Below are 21407 nucleotides of genomic sequence, written 5' to 3' on the forward strand. Positions count from 1 at the left end.
AATAACATTAAATGCTCCACAAAATTAAGTTATTTCTCCACAACCATATCTCAAAAGTTACCAACAACTCATTTGAGGTCTTCCATATATTCAGAGAACAAGTAAAACCCAATGAATCAAACACTGATCCAGAAACTTACGCAGGGGTTGCCGATGACTTGGCCTCTTTCTTCCAGAGGAAGACTATTAAGATGCAATCAAGACCAAACCAGACCAGACCAAACCAAACCAAACCGTTAGTTAACAGAGTGGAACTCCCACATCAAACTTCAGATCAATATGTAATGAAGACATTATGAAAACACTTTCAGCCTGAATACCTCCTCTGAACGAATATTTCCATTTCCTGCCATCACCATTAAAGAGAACAGCACCAGAAGTGCCTGCCCTCGTCAACAGCTCCTTTTAACTTGAAACAACCCCAGACTGTCTAAAAATGCTGGCATAGCTCTGATGCTTTGAAATGCCCAGTACAGAATTTTAAATTCTAAAAAAAATATTGCCCTTTTGCAAACAGTTCTTTGATTGTCAAAATCAGGGAAAATGGCCAACCCAAGATCTCCAGGAATACAAATAAACGCCCAGCCTCTTACATGAACATCAATCAGAATTAATTGCAACCAGATTGCCTGAATCTTCCAACCTGTTTGTGAAATAGGAACAGCTGATGGGCCTTGACAACTACAGCATGCTTCCAGTTCTTGTATGCAATGCTTAACCCCGTTATAGGAACAGCTGATGGGCCTTGACAACAAGAACACGCATGCAGTGCCTGTATGCAATGCTTAACCCCGTTATAGGAACAGCCGATGGGCCTTGACAACAAGAACACGCATGCAGTGCCTGTATGCAATGCTTAACCCTGTTATAGGAACAGCCGATGGGCCTTGACAATAACAGCACGCACGCAGTGCCTGTATGCAATGCTTAACCCTGTTATAGGAACAGCCGATGGGCCTTGACAACAGCAGCATGCATGCAGTGCCAGTATGCAATGCTTAACCCCGTTATAAGAACAGCCGATGGGCCTTGACAACAAGAACATGCATGCAGTGCCTGTATAATAATAATAATAATAATAATTTGGCATTTATATAGCGCTACGAACCCTCAGGTATCTGAGCGCTGCTTATTATTACCCACAGTGTGTGGTGCTCATTTATCGACCTCGGAAGGATGAAACGCTGAGTTTGGCGCTGCCGGGATTCGAACCTGCGTTAGCAGGCTCTGCACTGATGTCAAAGCGAGCGCTCTACTCGCTGTGCCACTTGACCGGTTGCAATGCAATGCTTAACCCCGTTATCCATGAACCTTTGCTCCAGCTAAATAATCTCAACATGGGCATTGGCAGCCTTGCCCCATTTCAGAAAAAAAGAAAACTCAAGTAATGTTGACTGTGAAGAACCTCAAAAAACAATACTGCCCCTTGCATTTCAAGAGCAATAAAAACATTCTGGCAAAGCTCAATTTCCTTTTGTACTTTTCCTTCCCCATGTAAGCAGACAACATGTAGATAATATATATTCTCAGCAGTAGTATACATTTCTATCAGGTAATCATGACCCGCCTACATGTCACGCATCCATGACTGGCTGATCAAAAACAGCATCTGCCAAAAAGAACTGAACATCTGAAATCTTTTTCATTATCATTTCCCCTGGCCTTCTACTAAGGGCCTTCCACCTACCCCATTAAAGGAGGCAAAGAAACATAGGGCAACAGCTCTGCATATGTCAACCATAAACTTAAGAAATCCATTTTATGACCTATGGAGCAGAAACGGCCCTAAATGTGTCCTGGGATATTTTGCAAGCTATTATTTTGTGCAGAGTTCTCTGCCTGCCAGCAGGGATTCCAGTGACTATGATCAGGTATGAATTAGCCCTCCAATCCCTCCAATCCCTCGTCCTTTGGAAGTCCCTGGTTTTGTTTTGTAAATCTATCATGGATGGTGCTCTACCTTTGTTCGAGATACTAAGACAGGGACCCATGGGGAGATCGGATGGATTATTGGATGCCTGGAAAGCAAAATGCTCTCAATGGTTGAGTAGCCTTTATTTATCGGTAGAGGTTTTAAAAACGAATCCTGAGAAGGTGAAAAAAGTACTGCTCCAAGATTGGATTGACACGCAAGATACGCAAGACACGCAAGACAGAAGAAGCAGGTATGGATTATCATTAAAAAAGATGACACGTGTTTCGGTCCTCCAAGGACCTTTTTCAAATCAGGGCTCATGGTCTGTTGTAGCACCATATCATCACAAAGCACATGAAAACACACCAAGATAATCACATTAATAAACATGTATATGTATCAAAATTCAGGTGACAAGAAAAGGTTAATTGTGCATTCAAAGGGAAGGTACAAATACATGAAACAAAATATATCGAATAAAAACCAATACGATAAAAAATAAAAATGAAAAACCAGACAAAAATAGGACGGGAAAAGGGGGTAGAGAAAGAAAGTGGTGATAATTAGAGAGAGGTAGATACAAAACACTTATTAGTTTAGATACGATATACTATGATTGAACATTTTTGAATTCATTTGCAAAGGTTCATGTCAAAAAATATAAAGTAGTTTACCTTGAAGTCATCTAAATGCCCCTGTCACATAATGTGAAAGTTATGAATTAAGTTTCCAAGTCAAATAAGTGAAAGTGCACGTTCGCGTGCGCAAGCTTACACGTATTGCTATGCGCGAGAAGCTGCAAAAATCCAGACGAAACATATACGTTGAGGTAAGTTACAGACTGAAGTCATACTTAGTCCGAGATTTTCAATATAAGAGATTACACAAATTACTGAATAACAGAGTCAGATACATATAAAAGCGCACATTCGCGCAAAGTTACACGTATTATTGAGTTGCAAAGTCAAGTGAGTGAAAATGCACGTTCGCGTGCGTGAAACTACACGTATTAGTGAGTGCAGCGGGCCATGAGAAACCCAACGAAAATATACGTATTACTAAGACTTTGAAACAACCTACCATTGGTTTCATCACCAAATATGGCAACAATCATAAATACGTGAGAAAAATTCTGGCCAAACATTGGCATCTTCTGAAATTGGATGACCATATTTCCAATTTTGTGGACGATAAACCGAGAATCATTTTCAAGAGAGCTCAGTCACTGAAGAATAAACTAAGCCCTTCGAAACTACCAGACTTAACGGAAGAAAAATCCAATTGGTTAAAAACCACCAATGGTTTTAGGAAATGCGGGACTTGAACCATGTGCAAATATGCAGATGCAAAAACAGACTCTTTCTTGAGTAGTAACAATAAGACTTTAAAAATCAAACAACCCATAAACTGCAGGACAAAATATGTGGTTTACGCAATTATCTGTGTATGTAATCTGGTTTACATTGGGAGCACCATCAGAGAACTCAGGACAAGAGTGCATGAACATTTTGCTAAAATCGGAAGCCAAGATCCTAGACTGCCTCTTGCTTGTCACTGGCAAGAGAAACACCAAATGGATAACAAAGCGGACATACAGTTCATTGGCCTCCGAAGAGTGTCGCTGGGAAGACGTGGAAGCAACAGAGAAAAAGTAACTTAGACAAACAGAAGCGAAAATAATTTGTAAATTTAATTCTACAGTACTTGGCCTCAACACAGACAATGAAATGGTGTCATTCTTATAAGAACTTGACTAATAATCATGCTGTGTTTAATGTGATTTTACCATCTCACTAATATTATGTAATAGGGACCTGTCCCTTTCCATTACTAGTATGAGAAGTAGAACAACATTACTCGACATGCCTACCCTAGATAGATTACTTTATTTTCCTTTATATTCCTATGTACTTTTGATGCGCATATTGATACCTGATCTGTGTCTGGCCATCTTCACTATTTAATTTACTGCTTTTTACTACACTTCCTAATGTAACTAGACTCCCTTTAACTATGGCCGCCTGTGTAGCATGTGACTAGACATGGAGGAAGGACTGACCAGAGTACTCACCATAGCAACAGATATAATCACAGAGAGGACGTCTAATGGCGCCCCCTCGGGATTCTTAGCAACTTACGATCAGACGCTTGTATTGGAAACAGCAGGTAAGAGATCGTCTGCCATTTCACGGCCCGCCACATTCAGTTTTTCGTGTAATCTTTGCGCACGCGAATTTGCGCTCTTATCCACTTGCCTTTGGATCTCAGTAATACGTGTAACTTCGCGCACGCGAATGTGCGCTTTTATATGTATCTGACTCTGTTATTCAGTAACCTAGCAATACGTGTAATCTCGCACACGTGAACGTGCGCTTTCACTTATTTGACGTGGAAACTTAATAATACGTGTAATTTCGCGCACACGAACGTGCGCTTTCACTCACTTGACTTTGTAAATGTACAATACGTGTAATTTCGCGCACGCGAACGTGCGCTTTCATTAATTTGACCTTGAAACTCGATAATACTTGTAATTTAGCGCACGCAAACGTGCGTGTCCAATTTATTTAACTCTGTAACAAACCATGTATGACAGTAGTCTGATTATGATATTATCTCACACTTACAGGGATTTAAACTGTTCAATATATGGAGGTCTTACTTTCACATTATGTGACAGGGGCATTTAGATGACTTCAAGGTAAACTACTTTATATTTTTTGACATGAACCTTTACAAATGAATTAAAAAATGTTCAATCATAGTATATCGTATCTAAACTAATAAGTGTTTTGTATCTACCTCTCTCTAATTATCACCCCTTCTCTACCCCCTTTTCCCGTCCTATTTTTTTCTGGTTTTTCATTTTTATTTTTATTTTTATTGTTTTGGTTTTTATTTGATATATTTGTTTCTTGTATTTGTACCTTACCTTTGAATGCACAATTAACCTTTTCTTGTCACCTGAATTTTGATGCATGCACATTATTATTAATGTGATTATTTTGGTGTGTTTTCATGTGCTTTATGATTATATGGTGCTACGACAGACCATTAGCCCTGATTTGAAAAAGGTCCTTGGAGGACCGAAACACGTGTCATCTTTTTTAAGGGCATTTTTGAGTAATAAACCTTTTCTGTAAAGCTCTGGCGCAGTCTCTTTCCGGGTTATTCATACTTCACATTGCTTCTCAAGGGGTCTTTCACTTGGATAAACCCTGCACCTGGTGAGACGCGACTTAATGGACTCAATGCACTGAATGAAGCTATTCTGATTTTCTTTCATTACTATCAGATGTCGCCAAGTTAGACCAAACCATTCAAGCCAAGACTTTTTGATGAACATAGATTATCATTAGATCTATCTCATGAGCGGAGAGCAGATAATCAACTCCCTCTTTATTTGACAAAATTTCCCTGCCCTGGATCCAGAGATGTTTGTTTGTTTGTTTGTTTGTTTGTATGTTTGTTTTATTTGTAAAGCGCACCTAACCCGTGGGTAGCAGAGCACAAGCAGCAAGAGGAGTGTACGGCTTAGGTTACAGAGCAGCGGGAGATTAATCCCAATGGGTTACAGTGTTGGGAGCATCAAACAATTGGACCAATACGTCAAAGTACAAATTATAGGTGAATATACATAGTTTAAAGGTTGTGGATATAGCTAAGCATAGAGGTGAGAGGATATACAATTATACAATACAATATACAATTTATACACAATTTACAATAGGCACGGCCGTGGAAGTGATTAGATGTCCTAGCATTAGGTATTGTGTTCCTTGATCCAGCGGATGCTATTGGATCTGAATTGTGGGTAGGGAAGGTCTTCCCTAAGGGATGGTGGTAAGGAATTCCAAAATTGTGCTGCTTTGACAGGGAAGCTATTCCCTCCACACATCATGCGTTTGAATCTTGGGAAAAGGAGGAGGTTTTGAATTGGCCTTTCTAGATGGGCGCCAGGAAGTCGGTCTGGTGAATCTCGTTATCAAATATTGAGGGGCCGTTTGGTGTAGGCATTTGTGGGTCAGAGAGACTGATTTAAGGAAAATGTTATCTTTTGTAGAAAGCCAGTTGTACGACCTTCTAGTCTCTGAGATGTGTGCTTTCCTCGGGAGGCTTAGGGCTGCCCTTAAGGCACTGTTTTGCAGGCTTTGAATTTTATTTGTGATGTATTTGTTACTGCCTACGTAGAGCGCGTTGTAATAATCCAACTTGGATAGGATCAATGCGCTGGCTAGAGTGATGCAGTTGTTTGGTGAGAGAAATGGTTTGGATGCCCTAATGAGTTTACATGTATAAGAAGTTGCGGACGCCATGGCATTGACTTGTTTTTTGAAGGTGAGCGTTGAATCTAAATAGAATCCTATGGTTTTGACCTCCTTAGCTACAGTGATGATATTATTGTCAATGACAAAAGAGGAGTAGTTTTGACCTAATTTATTGAGGTTGGGTACGGTGCCTAGTATAAGGAGTTCTGTCTTGTCATCATTCAGGCATAGACCATGAGAGGCCATCCATGCCTGGATGATGAGGTACACACGATTTACAAAGGCCAAATCCTTGTCATAATCCCCCGTCAGCGGGATGAGGATCTGGGCATCATCAGCATAATTAGTGTAGGTGATACCCAGGCCATCTAGATCATCAAAAAGGGGCTTTGTAAAAATATTGTACAGGGTAGGGGAGATGCAAGAACCCTGTGGCACACCACAGGTAAAGGGCATGGGGTCAGCGGCTGCTGAAGGGGAAAAAACTTGCATAATGCGGTTATTGAGGAAGGACTGGATCCATTCCGTTGCCTCCTGGGAGAAATGAGCTGCCGACTGTAGGTGTGTGCAAAGGATCTCGTGGTTGACCAGATCAAATGCAGCTGAGAGATCGAGAAGTAACAGAAGTGCTGTCTTGCCCTCATCTCTCAGCTCATCTATCTGTGCCTTAAGATCTATGAGTGCAGTCTCAGTCCTGTGCTGGGGTCTGAAGCCTGACTGTCAGACTCCCAGGAGGTGGTTAAGTTCCAAGTATTATTGAATTTGTTGGTATGCTATTTTATCGAGGATTTTGAGAAGAAATGGCACTGTAGTGATGGGACGGTAGTTGGTAGGGATGGCAAGATCTAGATTAGGTTTTTTAAGGAGTGGGAGGACCCAGGATTGTTTCAGATTGTTAGGTATGGTACCAGTTGTAAAGGAAGCATTTATTAGTTTAGTGATAAAAGGTGAGAGTTCACGAGCTGCATCTTTTATTAGTTGTGCAGGGCATAGATCCCCATGGCAGTTCGAAGGTTTGAGTGCAAGAATAACTTTTTCAAATAGAAACTTTACTGAGGTTGAAGGGGGAGGAGTGGGCACAGGAGGTGACATCCAGGTGGGTTGAGGAGTAGAGCTGGTCTTACTCAATTTGGAAGTGGAGAGAAGGGAATCTTTTTTGTTACTAATTTTAGTTTGCAGAGAGGTAATTTTAATAGCAAGAGCTTTTTGAATATCTGTGCACCAGTTTTTGTCCTTGATGCATGAGTCAGGCGGCTGGACAGGAGTTTCTATTTCTTTCAGGATTGAGAAGAGCTCTTTAGTATTAGATTTCGCTTGAGAGATTCGAAGGTTATAAGAGGTTTGTTTTGCAACGATAATTTCTTTTTTGTACTGGAAAGCTAAATTACTTAGGTTTATCTTATTAGTTTCAGATGGATCTGATGTCCAGATTTTTTCATAGCGTTGTTTCTCCTGTCTGATAGCCTTAAGGTGAGGAGAGAACCAGTTGTTCACATGTTTGCGAGGTTTGCTCTTTCTCACTTTGAGAGGTGCTGTGGCATCAAGGGAGGATAGCATTACTTAATTGAACAAATCTACCATGGTTGAGGGATCCATATGGGTGGGAATAGCGTTAAGAGTAGGTAGGATCATAGGAATAAGATTTTCAGGAGTGATATTTCTCTTATTTCTGCTTGGGACAGCTGGAGCTATGCTGTTAGGTTGCAGCTGTGGTGTAGGCTCTAGAGAGAATGTGATCAGGTGATGATCAGACCACGGCTGTGGGATTATAGATGAGACTGTAACTGGGCAGTTGTGCACAGCTAGCCAATCCAAGGTTCTACCTTTGGTGTTGTTGATTATAGTGGCATTAGTGTCTAGAGGGTCTCTAAGACCAAGGTTAAAATCTCCTAATATGAAGCTTTGGGAGGAGTTCTTGAGATTATGTGATATAATATTTGTTAAGTCATCTTCAAATGATCCTAATGGACCAGGAGGTCTGTATTTATGTGTCTCTGGTTAAACCTTCTGCCCACTAGAGAAGTACTATGCCTTAGGAGACATGTGGATATAGCTGAATCGACCTGTGTATTCTGCAAGCAGATTGTCTCGGCTGAATCGTCTAAACATTTGGTGGTTGAATGTAGAGCGCTTGCTGCATTTAGAGCGAAATATGCTGCTAGGGCGACTCGAAAGTTGCTAACCCTGAATGTTGATGATTGCTGGAACTTGATATTAGTCAGAGAACGGAACAGCATGATTTTTATGATCCTGAAATTTTGTGAAGACTTTTTCCATGATCCTTTTTATGACGAGTTGCACGTTTAAGATGATTTGTGTCATGTTCATAACTGGTTTCATTCTCTGTTTATAAGTGAGATTGTAGAAGAACTAATAATTGTCCAGACAAGCTGCTTTTCTTTTTTTTAGGGGAATTGGTTGAGTTAATTTGATTGTGATGGGATTTCTAATTGTTATACTTGATGTTGAAATGTATTGGAAATCATGTGAAAGGTTTGTAATAAACCAATCATGTAATAAAAAACAACACACATTTTTAAAAATAAATACATTGCATCAAGGCATCAGATCTAACCGTGAAGGAAGAGCTCTAGCATCCAGAGGAATTACTCTCTCGAAAGATCTCCCAATCCCCCTTAAATGAGATGACAACCATCTTAAGTTCAGGAAACCACATGAAAAGTATGTGTTTAACAAAGCAGACTATCCCCCTGCACCGCTGCCATAGGTAACATGATGGACTTTCTGCCCTGATGCTCTATTCTCCACACCCTTCCATTAAGCTGATTCCTGATCTGGAGTGCCCTGAACATTTTCAATGATCGGTGGTGTTGTAATGGTGCCCGCCCCACGTAATGTTGCATCCCCAAATTCCTTCTCTTTCTTCTCATGTAGTGCCACAAAGCTGGCGTTCCACAGCAGGCACCTTACAAATGAACATTACATCAATATATAAAAATAAACACAATGTTGAGTGAACTCATAAGAAGTACAGTTTTGCTCTGTCAGGTAAAAATCTGAAGATGGCTGCCAGAGGAGGGGCTTAGGAAGAGGGCAGCCATTGGCTGGGGCAGTATGACCTAGAGCCCAGTGATTGGTTTATAGGAGAAAGACAGTTTGTAAGTGAAAGTGAAGCTGTTTTTTCATTTACCAAGGATTCCCGGGCTGACGACGGGGAATACTCATGAACATGTGAATTCATGCTAGACACATGCTGGAGAACAACAGTTACAGGTAAGTAATTTGTTCCTTCAACAATGTTGCAAATCTGGTTGTGCCAATATTACCAGTATGGCAATGTATGTGCATGGTGCCCAGGCTGTAAAAAGCATGTATATCCCTACTTTGGTAAGTGGCCTTGTAACACTACCTTCTGCCAATAATGTTGGCCTTGCTGAATCTAGTGCAAGCAAATGCACTAATAGTGATGCAGTGACAACACACTCATGAATTGTGTGCTCGTTAATGGCAGTATTGCCACTGTAAGAAGACATTCTCCTGCTTAATGTGCCAATATGTACATTAGTAGTGCCACTGTAAGAACACACTCATTTTGGCGGTGCCCAATCATGCTAGTATCGTACTTTAAGAACACCCTCATGTTTGTGTGCAAGACAAGGATAGCACACACAGTACTAACACACCGATTATCCAATCATTCCATATTTTGAATGTACAAAGACATTGCAATGCTGGCTGTGCCAATATATGCCAGCAATGCCCTCTGAGATTTGTCTTTTGCCCAGGGTCTAAAGAATGGCTGGATTTCCATTTGAAATCTCTGCCAGCACCTCAACAACAATCCTTCCTCCATCTCCTTCACCCCCTCACAATCAGCCACACACTTACCCTTTCCCACATATTCATTATACAAAAACATACACACAAATATGCACATTCACACACACACACACACACGAAGGAACACATATATGTACATCCTGACACACAAGTGCACACACACACACACTTTCCTTTGTTCATGTATCAGCTCTGTTAGTCTTCTAAGCTCTGTGCTCTCTCCACAGATTCAAACTTGCTTGGATTGGCCGCCATGTTCACTCTGCCGACAAGAATCCTGGGGAGGTGTCGATTAACAACTCTCACCCTGAACCCAGATTCCTAGCAAGCACAATTTCAGGATTCTCAGGCCCCTGACAGGCATTCAGTGTGGGCTTGTGCAGGAGGGCCCCCACACCATTGTGGACCATCATCAGGCCAGCAGACAGCATGCCCAATGGACCATGTGAGGATGGGACAATAAAACATTGCTGGCTCTGCTTTGCCCATTGGGCATACAGCTGAGCTACTGCAAGCCACGGGGAAACACTGGCCAGTCCAGCAGTGCTTGCTCAGCTGCTTGCTGCCGGCGAGGAAGCATCCAAATGTTAAACTGTACTGCTTTGGGCTAATTATGAATGAGCCACTTCTGGAGCAGAAGCTACAGCTCTCCCTGAGCAGAAACAAACACTCTCACAAATGATAGAAAGCACAGAGACAATGCAAGAATGTCACTAGTTTTAGGGTACATGTAGACAATCCTACCAATTTCTGTTTGTCTAAAAAAGTCATCATGAGTGCAGTTAAGTCATGTAGGTTTTCTTTGGTGCACAGAGTCATAGGAAATGTCAGCACTGATTGATGTACTGTCCTGATGAGTCCCCACACGATGATGCCTGTGTGGTGTGCTGTGGGGATGTGTAGCTCTTCCCATTATAAGTACATTAATCTGTGGTTGTAATAACCTGAACATGTTTTCATTGCACAATGAGATTCATTGCTTTTTGCGATTTCCAATTTGCTGCAGCATTTGTCATGCACAGAAATTATGTTGCTTTCGGTTCCCAGAAAGTTTGTTTGTGGACTTGGGAAAAGTGGTGGGCAGCTTTCAAAACAGGACAAACTATTCATTTGAACTTTTATGTGATGTGAGCATTTACTCACACTTCTGTTTGCTCTCAGTGTGGAAGCAACTCCTAACCCTCACTCTCGTCAGTGGAAAGTGGGGTGACTGCTCACTTGGCCTTGTCTTTGCAATTTTGACATAGGTTTTGAGAAATCGACTCTATTCGTATACATTCCTCCAAGCAGTTGTCTATTTAGAATCTCTGAGTTCCTATCTTGAACATGTATTGTTTTTACCTGTGGGTAATTAAGAGCCCCCAAGACCCTCGCAATGGGGACCGTTAAGGATGAAAACGTATCCCCAATGATTCCGGCCAGCACGGGATGGTTTGGGCAGCCGTATCCCGGAACAAGCTCTTTCTTCCCAGAAAGCAATTCCAGAGACCTCCTGAGGGCTCGGAGATCAGACGCGCAGGAATCACAGATCCGGAAACCCAAAGTCACATTTGGTAGCAGGTCTGGGGTTCGGTTAATTTCTTCTATGGCAAAGACCATGGCCACCACATCACGATAATATCGGATATAGAACCTTTTGGAGAAAAAAAAATATATGAAGACCTTGAAAACTGTCAATTCCCCCACAACAGAGATATGTGTATACACTATAAGAAATCATTATTACCCTCACAGGACGTAACTGTGACACATATTCACATTAATACACACGTATTACCCCGAAAAAGATACCAGTTGCAGAACTTACACACTCTATAATTAACTTTTCTAAGGTTTAAAAAGATGTATTGAAAATATTCACAAGACGAAGCCTGGAACATTAAAGCCTTTACCAAGTCCCTCGCAGAGGGTGACAGACTCACATATAAGAAGAATTATTGATGAACACCTGGTACATAAGTAAAACGCTACACACTTGGTATAAATGGAGAGGCACAATTTCTGAAACTGAAGTATTTAGACAAACCATTTACTGTTTCTAAAAATTTGTAAGCGATAGAGATATCATAGTTACCGAACCTAGACTTTACTGAGCAGCATTTTGCTCTGGACAACAGAAGAAGCAGTATTGGTGCACAATCTGTGTTCTCAGTTATCTGATTTGTTTATTCGTGGGTGGACACTCGATGAATACCAAGAGATAGTGATTTAATTAGTAAGTATGATCCGAAATGATTCTTGTGAAAGAGAGATATAAGAAGAAGAGTTTGAAGGAGAAATGGAAATTGAGAGTTGAGTAAGATGAGATTGAGAGAAAAAGGAGTATCCTGGAGATAAGTTGGGGGAACCAGCTGTAAGACAAGTGATGTATTAGTCTATGTGCGTCCTATGGGGAATCCTGGAGATAAGGAGGGGGAACCAGCTATAAGACAAGTGATGTATTAGTCTATGTGCATCCTATGGGGTATCCTGGAGATAAGGAGGGGGGACCAGCTATAAGACAAGTGATGTATTAGTCTATGTGCATCCTATGGGGTATCCTGGAGATAAGGAGGGGGGACCAGCTATGAGACAAGTGATGTATTAATCTATGTGCGTCCTATGGGGTATCCTGGAGATAAGGAGGGGGAACCAGCTATAAGACAAGTGATGTATTAGTCTATGTGCGTCCTATGGGGTATCCTGGAGATAAGGAGGAAGAACCAGCTGTAAGACAAGTGATGTATTAGTCTATATGCGTCCTATGGGGTATCCTGGAGATAAGGAGGGGGATCCAGCTGTAAGACAAGTGATGTATTAGTCTATGTGCATCCTATGGGGTATCCTGGAGATAAGGAGGGGGAATCAGCTATGAGATAAGTGATGTATTAGTCTATGTGCGTCCTATGGGGTATCCTGGAGATAAGGAGGGGGGACCAGCTATGAGACAAGTGATGTATTAGTCTATGTGCGTCCTATGGGGTATCCTGGAGATAAGGAGGGGGAATCAGCTATAAGACAAGTGATGTATTAGTCTATGTGCGTCCTATGGGGTATCCTGGAGATAAGGAGGGGGATCCAGCTATAAGACAAGTGATGTATTAGTCGATGTGCGTCCTATGGGGTATCCTGGAGATAAGGAGGGGGAACCAGCTATGAGACAAGTGATGTATTAGTCTATGTGCGTCCTATGGGGTATCCTGGAGATAAGGAGGGGGAACCAGCTATGAGACAAGTGATGTATTAGTCTATGTGCGTCCTATGGGGTATCCTGGAGATAAGGAGGGGGAACCAGCTATAAGACAAGTGATGTATTAGTCTATGTGCATCCTATGGGGTATCCTGGAGATAAGGAGGAAGAACCAGCTGTAAGACAAGTGATGTATTAGTCTATGTGCATCCTATGGGGTATCCTGGAGATAAGGAGGGGGAACCAGCTATAAAACAAGTGATGTATTAGTCTACGTGCATCCTATGGGGTATCCTGGAGATAAGGAGGGGGAACCAGCTATAAGACAAGTGATGTATTAGTCTACGTGCATCCTATGGGGTATCCTGGAGATAAGGAGGGGGAACCAGCTATAAGACAAGTGATGTATTAGTCTACGTGCATCCTATGGGGTATCCTGGAGATAAGGAGGGGGAACCAGCTATAAGACAAGTGATGTATTAGTCTACGTGCGTCCTATGGGGTATCCTGGAGATAAGGAGGGGGAACCAGCTATAAGACAAGTGATGTATCAGTCTACATGCGTCCTATGGGGTATCCTGGAGATAAGGAGGGGGATCCAGCTATAAGACAAGTGATGTATCAGTCGATGTGCGTCCTATGGGGTATCCTGGAGATAAGGAGGGGGAACCAGCTATAAGACAAGTGATGTATCAGTCTATGTGCATCCTATGGGGTATCCTGGAGATAAGGAGGGGGAACCAGCTATAAGACAAGTGATGTATTAGTCTAAGTGCATCCTATGGGGTATCCTGGAGATAAGGAGGGGGAACCAGCTATAAGACAAGTGATGTATTAGTCTACGGGCATCCTATGGGGTATCCTGGAGATAAGGAGGGGGGACCAGCTATAAGACAAGTGATGTATTAGTCTACGTGCATCCTATGGGGTATCCTGGAGATAAGGAGGGGGGACCAGCTATGAGACAAGTGGTGTATTAGTCTATGTGCATCCTATAGGGTATCCTGGAGATAAGGAGGGGGGACCAGCTATGAGACAAGTGATGTATTAGTCTATGTGCATCCTATGGGGTATCCTGGAGATAAGGAGGGGGAACCAGCTATAAGACAAGTGATGTATTAGTCTATGTGCATCCTATGGGGTATCCTGGAGATAAGGAGGGGGAACCAGCTATAAGACAAGTGATGTATTAGTCTATGTGCGTCCTATGGGGTATCCTGGAGATAAGGAGGGGGGACCAGCTATGAGACAAGTGATGTATTAGTCTATTTGCATCCTATGGGGTATCCTGGAGATAAGGAGGGGGAACCAGCTGTAAGACAAGTGATGTATTAGTCTATGTGCGTCCTATGGGGTATCCTGGAAATAAGGAGGGGGAACCAGCTGTAAGACAAGTGATGTATTAGTCGATGTGCGTCTTATGGGGTATCCTGGAGATAAGGAGGGGGGAACCAGCTATAAAGCAAGTGATGTATTAGTCTATGTGCATCCTATGGGGTATCCTGGAGATGAGGAGGGGGAACCAGCTATGAGACAAGTGATGTATTAGTCTATGTGCATCCTATGGGGTATCCTGGAGATAAGGAGGGCGAACCAGCTATAAGACAAGTGATGTATTAGTCTATGTGCATCCTATGGGGTATCCTGGAGATAAGGAGGGGGGACCAGCTATGAGACAAGTGATGTATTAGTCTATGTGCATCCTATGGGGTATCCTGGAGATAAGGAGGGGGAACCAGCTATAAGACAAGTGATGTATTAGTCTATATGCGTCCTATGGGGTATCCTGGAGATAAGGAGGGGGAACCAGCTATAAGACAAGTGATGTATTATTCTATGTGCATCCTATGGGGTATCCTGGAGATAAGGAGGGAGGACCAGCTATGAGACAAGTGATGTATTAGTCTACGTGCATCCTATGGGGTATCCTGGAGATAAGGAGGGGGGACCAGCTATGAGACAAGTGATGTATTAGTCTATGTGCATCCTATGGGGTATCCTGGAGATAAGGAGGGGGGACCAGCTATGAGACAAGTGATGTATTAGTCTATGATCGTCCTATGGGGTATCCTGGAGATAAGGAGGGGGAATCAGCTATAAGACAAGTGATGTATTAGTCTATATGCGTCCTATGGGGTATCCTGGAGATAAGGAGGGGGATCCAGCTATAAGACAATTGATGTATTAGTCGATGTGCGTCCTATGGGGTATCCTGGAGATAAAGAGGGGGAACCAGCTATAAGACAAGTGATGTATTAGTCTATGTGCATCCTATGGGGTATCCTGGAGATAAGGAGGGGGAACCAGCTATAAGACAAGTGATGTATTAGTCTATGTGCATCCTATGGGGTATCCTGGAGATAAGGAGGGGGGACCAGCTATGAGACAAGTGATGTATTAGTCTATGTGCGTCCTATGGGGTATCCTGGAGATAAGGAGGGGGAACCAGCTATAAGACAAGTGATGTATTAATCTATGTGCGTCCTATGGGGTATCCTGGAGATAAGGAGGAAGAACCAGCTGTAAGACAAGTGATGTATTAGTCTATATGCGTCCTATGGGGTATCCTGGAGATAAGGAGGGGGATCCAGCTGTAAGACAAGTGATGTATTAGTCTATGTGCATCCTATGGGGTATCCTGGAGATAAGGAGGGGGAACCAGCTATAAGACAAGTGATGTATTAGTCTACGTGCATCCTATGGGGTATCCTGGAGATAAGGAGGGCGAACCAGCTATAAGACAAGTGATGTATTAGTCTACGTGCATCCTATGGGGTATCCTGGAGATAAGGAGGGGGAACCAGCTATGAGACAAGTGATGTATTAGTCTACGTGCATCCTATGGGGTATCCTGGAGATAAGGAGGGGGGACCAGCTATGAGACAAGTGATGTATTAGTCTACGTGCATCCTATGGGGTATCCTGGAGATAAGGAGGGGGGACCAGCTATAAGACAAGTGATGTATTAGTCTATGTGCATCCTATGGGGTATCCTGGAGATAAGGAGGGGGGACCAGCTATGAGACAAGTGATGTATTAGTCTATGTGCGTCCTATGGGGTATCCTGGAGATAAGGAGGGGGAATCAGCTATAAGACAAGTGATGTATCAGTCTATATGCGTCCTATGGGGTATCCTGGAGATAAGGAGGGGGATCCAGCTATAAGACAAGTGATGTATTAGTCGATGTGCGTCCTATGGGGTATCCTGGAGATAAGGAGTGGGAACCAGCTATAAGACAAGTGATGTATTAGTCTATGTGCATCCTATGGGGTATCCTGGAGATAAGGAGGGGGAACCAGCTATAAGACAAGTGATGTATTAGTCTATGTGCATCCTATGGGGTATCCTGGAGATAAGGAGGGGGGACCAGCTATGAGACAAGTGATGTATTAGTCTATGTGCGTCCTATGGGGTATCCTGGAGATAAGGAGGGGGGACCAGCTATAAGACAAGTGATGTATTAGTCTATGTGCATCCTATGGGGTATCCTGGAGATAAGGAGGGGGGACCAGCTATGAGACAAGTGATGTATTAGTCTATGTGCATCCTATGGGGTATCCTGGAGATAAGGAGGGGGAATCAGCTATAAGACAAGTGATGTATCAGTCTATATGCGTCCTATGGGGTATCCTGGAGATAAGGAGGGGGATCCAGCTAGGGAACCAGCTATAAGACAAGTGATGTATTAGTCTATGTGCATCCTATGGGGTATCCTGGAGATAAGGAGGGGGAACCAGCTATAAGACAAGTGATGTATTAATCTATGTGCGTCCTATGGGGTATCCTGGAGATAAGGAGGAAGAACCAGCTGTAAGACAAGTGATGTATTAGTCTATATGCGTCCTATGGGGTATCCTGGAGATAAGGAGGGGGATCCAGCTGTAAGACAAGTGATGTATTAGTCTATGTGCATCCTATGGGGTATCCTGGAGATAAGGAGGGGGAACCAGCTATAAGACAAGTGATGTATTAGTCTACGTGCATCCTATGGGGTATCCTGGAGATAAGGAGGGGGAACCAGCTATAAGACAAGTGTTGTATTAGTCTACGTGCATCCTATGGGGTATCCTGGAGATAAGGAGGGGGAACCAGCTATAAGACAAGTGATGTATTAGTCTACGTGCATCCTATGGGGTATCCTGGAGATAAGGAGGGGGAACCAGCTATAAGACAAGTGATGTATTAGTCTACGTGCATCCTATGGGGTATCCTGGAGATAAGGAGGGGGAATCAGCTATAAGACAAGTGATGTATCAGTCTATATGCGTCCTATGGGGTATCCTGGAGATAAGGAGGGGGATCCAGCTATAAGACAAGTGATGTATCAGTCGATGTGCGTCCTATGGGGTATCCTGGAGATAAGGAGGGGGAACCAGCTATAAGACAAGTGATGTATTAGTCTATGTGCATCCTATGGGGTATCCTGGAGATAAGGAGGGGGAACCAGCTATAAGACAAGTGATGTATTAGTCTAAGTGCATCCTATGGGGTATCCTGGAGATAAGGAGGGGGAACCAGCTATAAGACAAGTGATGTATTAGTCTACGTGCATCCTATGGGGTATCCTGGAGATAAGGAGGGGGGACCAGCTATGAGACAAGTGATGTATTAGTCTACGTGCATCCTATGGGGTATCCTGGAGATAAGAAGGGGGGACCAGCTATAAGACAAGTGATGTATTAGTCTATGTGCATCCTATGGGGTATCCTGGAGATAAGGAGGGGGGACCAGCTATGAGACAAGTGGTGTATTAGTCTATGTGCATCCTATGGGGTATCCTGGAGATAAGGAGGGGGGACCAGCTATGAGACAAGTGATGTATTAGTCTATGTGCATCCTATGGGGTATCCTGGAGATAAGGAGGGGGAACCAGCTATAAGACAAGTGATGTATTAGTCTATGTGCGTCCTATGGGGTATCCTGGAGATAAGGAGGGGGAACCGGCTATAAGACAAGTGATGTATTAGTCTATGTGCGTCCTATGGGGTATCCTGGAGATAAGGAGGGGGGACCGGCTATGAGACAAGTGATGTATTAGTCTATTTGCATCCTATGGGGTATCCTGGAGATAAGGAGGGGGAACCAGCTGTAAGACAAGTGATGTATTAGTCTATGTGCGTCCTATGGGGTATCCTGGAAATAAGGAGGGGGAACCAGCTGTAAGACAAGTGATGTATTAGTCGATGTGCGTCCTATGGGGTATCCTGGAGATAAGGAGGGGGGAACCAGCTATAAAGCAAGTGATGTATTAGTCTATGTGCATCCTATGGGGTATCCTGGAGATGAGGAGGGGGAACCAGCTATGAGACAAGTGATGTATTAGTCTATGTGCATCCTATGGGGTATCCTGGAGATAAGGAGGGCGAACCAGCTATAAGACAAGTGATGTATTAGTCTATGTGCATCCTATGGGGTATCCTGGAGATAAGGAGGGGGGACCAGCTATGAGACAAGTGATGTATTAGTCTATGTGCATCCTATGGGGTATCCTGGAGATAAGGAGGGGGAACCAGCTATAAGACAAGTGATGTATTAGTCTATATGCGTCCTATGGGGTATCCTGGAGATAAGGAGGGGGAACCAGCTATAAGACAAGTGATGTATTATTCTATGTGCATCCTATGGGGTATCCTGGAGATAAGGAGGGGGGACCAGCTATGAGACAAGTGATGTATTAGTCTACGTGCATCCTATGGGGTATCCTGGAGATAAGGAGGGGGGACCAGCTATGAGACAAGTGATGTATTAGTCTACGTGCATCCTATGGGGTATCCTGGAGATAAGGAGGGGGGACCAGCTATGAGACAAGTGATGTATTAGTCTATGTGCATCCTATGGGGTATCCTGGAGATAAGGAGGGGGAATCAGCTATAAGACAAGTGATGTATTAGTCTATATGCGTCCTATGGGGTATCCTGGAGATAAGGAGGGGGATCCAGCTATAAGACAATTGATGTATTAGTCGATGTGCGTCCTATGGGGTATCCTGGAGATAAGGAGGGGGAACCAGCTATAAGACAAGTGATGTATTAGTCTATGTGCATCCTATGGGGTATCCTGGAGATAAGGAGGGGGAACCAGCTATAAGACAAGTGATGTATTAGTCTATGTGCATCCTATGGGGTATCCTGGAGATAAGGAGGGGGGACCAGCTATGAGACAAGTGATGTATTAGTCTATGTGCGTCCTATGGGGTATCCTGGAGATAAGGAGGGGGAACCAGCTATAAGACAAGTGATGTATTAATCTATGTGCGTCCTATGGGGTATCCTGGAGATAAGGAGGAAGAACCAGCTGTAAGACAAGTGATGTATTAGTCTATATGCGTCCTATGGGGTATCCTGGAGATAAGGAGGGGGATCCAGCTGTAAGACAAGTGATGTATTAGTCTATGTGCATCCTATGGGGTATCCTGGAGATAAGGAGGGGGAACCAGCTATAAGACAAGTGATGTATTAGTCTACGTGCATCCTATGGGGTATCCTGGAGATAAGGAGGGGGAACCAGCTATAAGACAAGTGATGTATTAGTCTACGTGCATCCTATGGGGTATCCTGGAGATAAGGAGGGGGAACCAGCTATGAGACAAGTGATGTATTAGTCTACGTGCATCCTATGGGGTATCCTGGAGATAAGGAGGGGGGACCAGCTATGAGACAAGTGATGTATTAGTCTACGTGCATCCTATGGGGTATCCTGGAGATAAGGAGGGGGGACCAGCTATAAGACAAGTGATGTATTAGTCTATGTGCATCCTATGGGGTATCCTGGAGATAAGGAGGGGGGACCAGCTATGAGACAAGTGATGTATTAGTCTATGTGCATCCTATGGGGTATCCTGGAGATAAGGAGGGGGAACCAGCTATAAGACAAGTGATGTATTAGTCTACGTGCATCCTATGGGGTATCCTGGAGATAAGGAGGGGGGACCAGCTATGAGACAAGTGATGTATTAGTCTACTTGCATCCTATGGGGTATCCTGGAGATAAGGAGGGGGAACCAGCTATAAGACAAGTGATGTATTAGTCTATGTGCATCCTATGGGGTATCCTGGAGATAAGGAGGGGGGACCAGCTATGAGACAAGTGATGTATTAGTCTATGTGCATCCTATGGGGTATCCTGGAGATAAGGAGGGGGGACCAGCTATAAGACAAGTGATGTATTAGTCTATGTGCATCCTATGGGGTATCCTGGAGATAAGGAGGGGGGACCAGCTATGAGACAAGTGGTGTATTAGTCTATGTGCATCCTATAGGGTATCCTGGAGATAAGGAGGGGGGACCAGCTATAAGACAAGTGATGTATTAGTCTATGTGCATCCTATGGGGTATCCTGGAGATAAGGAGGGGGGATCCAGTTATAAGACATGTGATGAATTCATCTATGTGCATTTATATTGGGGGATATTTACAAAGTAATTTAGTAGTGTAACACAAGAGAGAGTGTGGCAGCTTTGTGCTACAGGTCTGATGTGAAGAAGTGGGATGATCTAATTAGTATACATTATGTAGCAGTGTGATGAGATATTGCGAGCCAATATTGTGAGGGGTGGGGTTTGGCGGTATCCCAGCTAGAAGTGCCCAAGCGTTAGTCTTGTTCTTTATTATTTGTGTGTACTGGAACGTGGCATGGGATGTGGTAATATTATTATGTAGAGTATTTATTGTGAATACAAAATAGAAATGTTTAGGGGCGTTTGCGAACTTCAGGAAGTTGATTCTTGGTTATAATATTGAGATGGGAGTAATTAAGGAAGTTCTCTAAGGGACTCCAAGTAGACGAGAATTGTTTTAGTTCAAGCATATCTCCTCAAATTCTTTTTTTCCATTTTATGGGTCAGGCAAATAGAGTTCCACCATGTTCTGTGGGAGGTTGTTTCCTGTTGTTTCCAATGGGATGTGAATCATTGGACGGCCGCTGCTAGTAGAGTTCCACCATGTTCTGTGGGAGGTTGGTTCCTGTTGTTTCCAATGGGATGTAAAGCATTGGACGGCCGCTGCTAGTAGAGTTCCACCATGTTCTGTGGGAGGTTGGTTCCTGTTGTTTCCAATGGGATGTGAAGCATTGGACGGCTGCTGCTTGTAGAGTTCCACCATGTTCTGTGGGAGGTTGGTTCCTGTTGTTTCCAATGGGATGTGAAGCATTGGACGGCCGCTGCTAGTAGAGTTCCACCATGTTCTGTGGGAGGTTGGTTCCTGTTGTTTCCAATGGGATGTGAAGCATTGGACGCCCGCTGCTAGTAGAGTTCC

At 43.3% G+C, this 21407-nt stretch overlaps 1 protein-coding gene across 1 annotated transcript in view; it reads right to left on the reverse strand.

Annotated features, from left to right (window-relative positions):
* The window catches only part of LOC138562528 (extracellular calcium-sensing receptor-like), a 108052-nt gene that overhangs the window by 66161 nt on the left and 20484 nt on the right, over positions 1 to 21407 (reverse strand). Inside the window, exon 3 of the mRNA XM_069642774.1 lies at positions 11326 to 11617. Coding sequence (XP_069498875.1) covers positions 11326 to 11617 — 292 coding nt within the window. The remainder of the gene's footprint in view (positions 1 to 11325; positions 11618 to 21407) is intronic.

The sequence above is a fragment of the Ambystoma mexicanum genome, unplaced genomic scaffold (genome assembly GCF_040938575.1).
Source record: "Ambystoma mexicanum isolate Mex_15411 unplaced genomic scaffold, UKY_AmexF1_1 Mex_scaf57, whole genome shotgun sequence".
Classification (NCBI taxonomy): domain Eukaryota; kingdom Metazoa; phylum Chordata; class Amphibia; order Caudata; family Ambystomatidae; genus Ambystoma; species Ambystoma mexicanum.